Source organism: Sinocyclocheilus grahami, unplaced genomic scaffold (genome assembly GCF_001515645.1).
Source record: "Sinocyclocheilus grahami isolate Dianchi unplaced genomic scaffold, SAMN03320097.WGS_v1.1 scaffold19574.1, whole genome shotgun sequence".
Classification (NCBI taxonomy): domain Eukaryota; kingdom Metazoa; phylum Chordata; class Actinopteri; order Cypriniformes; family Cyprinidae; genus Sinocyclocheilus; species Sinocyclocheilus grahami.
In genome coordinates this window covers 147-1,913 of record NW_015517650.1, presented here as the reverse complement: position 1 = coordinate 1,913, position 1,767 = coordinate 147, and the positions used below count along the sequence as shown (strand labels likewise).

At 32.7% G+C, this 1,767-nt stretch overlaps 1 protein-coding gene across 1 annotated transcript; it reads left to right on the top strand.

Moving 5' to 3' along the window:
- Positions 1-278: 278 nt before the first annotated feature.
- LOC107579718 (spectrin beta chain, non-erythrocytic 1-like) lies at positions 279-1,501 on the top strand (the record flags this gene model as incomplete). The annotated part of the gene is made up of 3 exons (XM_016265513.1): positions 279-499; positions 589-679; positions 1,355-1,501. Coding segments are annotated over exons 1-3 (417 nt in total), but the record flags the coding sequence as incomplete, so codon positions are not given.
- Positions 1,502-1,767: the final 266 nt, after the last annotated feature.

Below are 1,767 nucleotides of genomic sequence, written 5' to 3'. Positions count from 1 at the left end.
AAACGTTAAACAAAATGAGACATTTTATTGTGGTGTAAAATAAAAAAAATCAAGCATATAATAATAATCATCATCAATACAAATATTTTTTTGAAAAAATAACAAAAAATAAAAGATATTTAAAAAATAAGAAACATTTTTATATTTTAAGAACTGTTCACTGAAAGGTTCTTTGAGGAACCAAAAAAATGATTATTTTATAGTTATGACAACCCCCTTTTGGACCCTTTATTTTTAAGAGTTTAAACATCCTGTTTGAGCTTCACCTGAGTGATTTATTCTCTATCTTTCTGTAGGAGTATGTTCTGGCTCATACCGAGATGCCCACCACCCTTGAAGGAGCAGAAGCTGCCATTAAGAAACAGGAGGACTTCATGACCACCATGGATGCCAATGAGGACAAGATCAACGGAGTGGTGGAGGCCGGAAGGAGACTGGCCAGTGACGGAAACATCAATGCCGACCGCATCCAGGAGAAAGCAGCCTCCATCGATGACCGGTAACAAAACACATGCACTTAAACAAGTCAAAGTGAACAGATAAAAACAGATAAAAGAGTCGGATTGACCTTCAAGCTTTAACCTGCAGGCATAAGAAGAACCGTGAGGCGGCCGTGGAGCTGCTCATGAGGCTGAAGGACAACAGAGACCTGCAGAAGTTCTTGCAGGACTGCCAGGAGGTGAGCTGACCCTGTTATTCTAGTCTCAGTGAGATACTATTATAGTTTGTATTCATATTTTGAACAAGTGTTTATTTTCATTTAATTCTGTTGTGTGTTTTTGGCATTTTTCGTATTAGTTTTAATAGTTTTATTTGTATTATTAGTTTTAGTTATTTTAGCACATCACGTTAAACTAAATTAAAATGAGAAATGTTGCCGTGGCAACTAGCTGAAATAATTATTATAATTTTTTGTGTTTTATTTTTAGTTAACTATAATAACCCTGATATGATCTGGATACTGTTATTGTTTTTAATTATATTTTGAATAATTTTAAGTATATATTTTCTATTTTCATTTAAATTAAAGTTTAAGTAATTTTGTTGTTTGGATTTTTTTGGAATTTATTTATTTAATTATTATTATTATTATTATTTTTAAATATGTCTGTATCATTTCTTCTTCTTATAATTTTTTTTAGTACATCACGTGACACTAAATTAATATGAGAAATGTTGCTGGCAACTACCTGAAATTTAAAAAAAAAAATTGTATTTTATTTAACATTTACTTATTTCAAGTAACGAAAATGCATTTATATAGTTTCAGTTTTAGTTAGTTTCACATGCTGAAAAATAAGGCAAATCCAATAGAAGCACATCTTAGCTTGACTGTTTTGCGTCCTCTGCTCAGCTGTCCCTGTGGATCAATGAGAAGATGCTGACAGCACAGGACATGTCCTACGATGAGGCTCGCAACCTGCACAGCAAATGGCTCAAACACCAGGCCTTCATGGCCGAACTACAGTCCAACAAAGAATGGCTGGACAAAATCGAGAAGGTCAGTTATCAGTGCATTTCATTTAATAGCATTCAATGTACATCTTAAATTGTGCTATCTTTTTTTTGGCAATATTACTAGTGTGAAAATCAAATAAGTAAATAAGTGTTATACTAGACAGAATCCATAATCCTGCCTTGAAAGCATTATGCATTCAGTCATTCCTTAAAGTATTGTGTGTTATAGTATTAATATTTAGACAATATGCCTCATAAGACACAATTTAATCAGGAAGGGAAATTGCATTGTTGTTTTGTGAGATATTG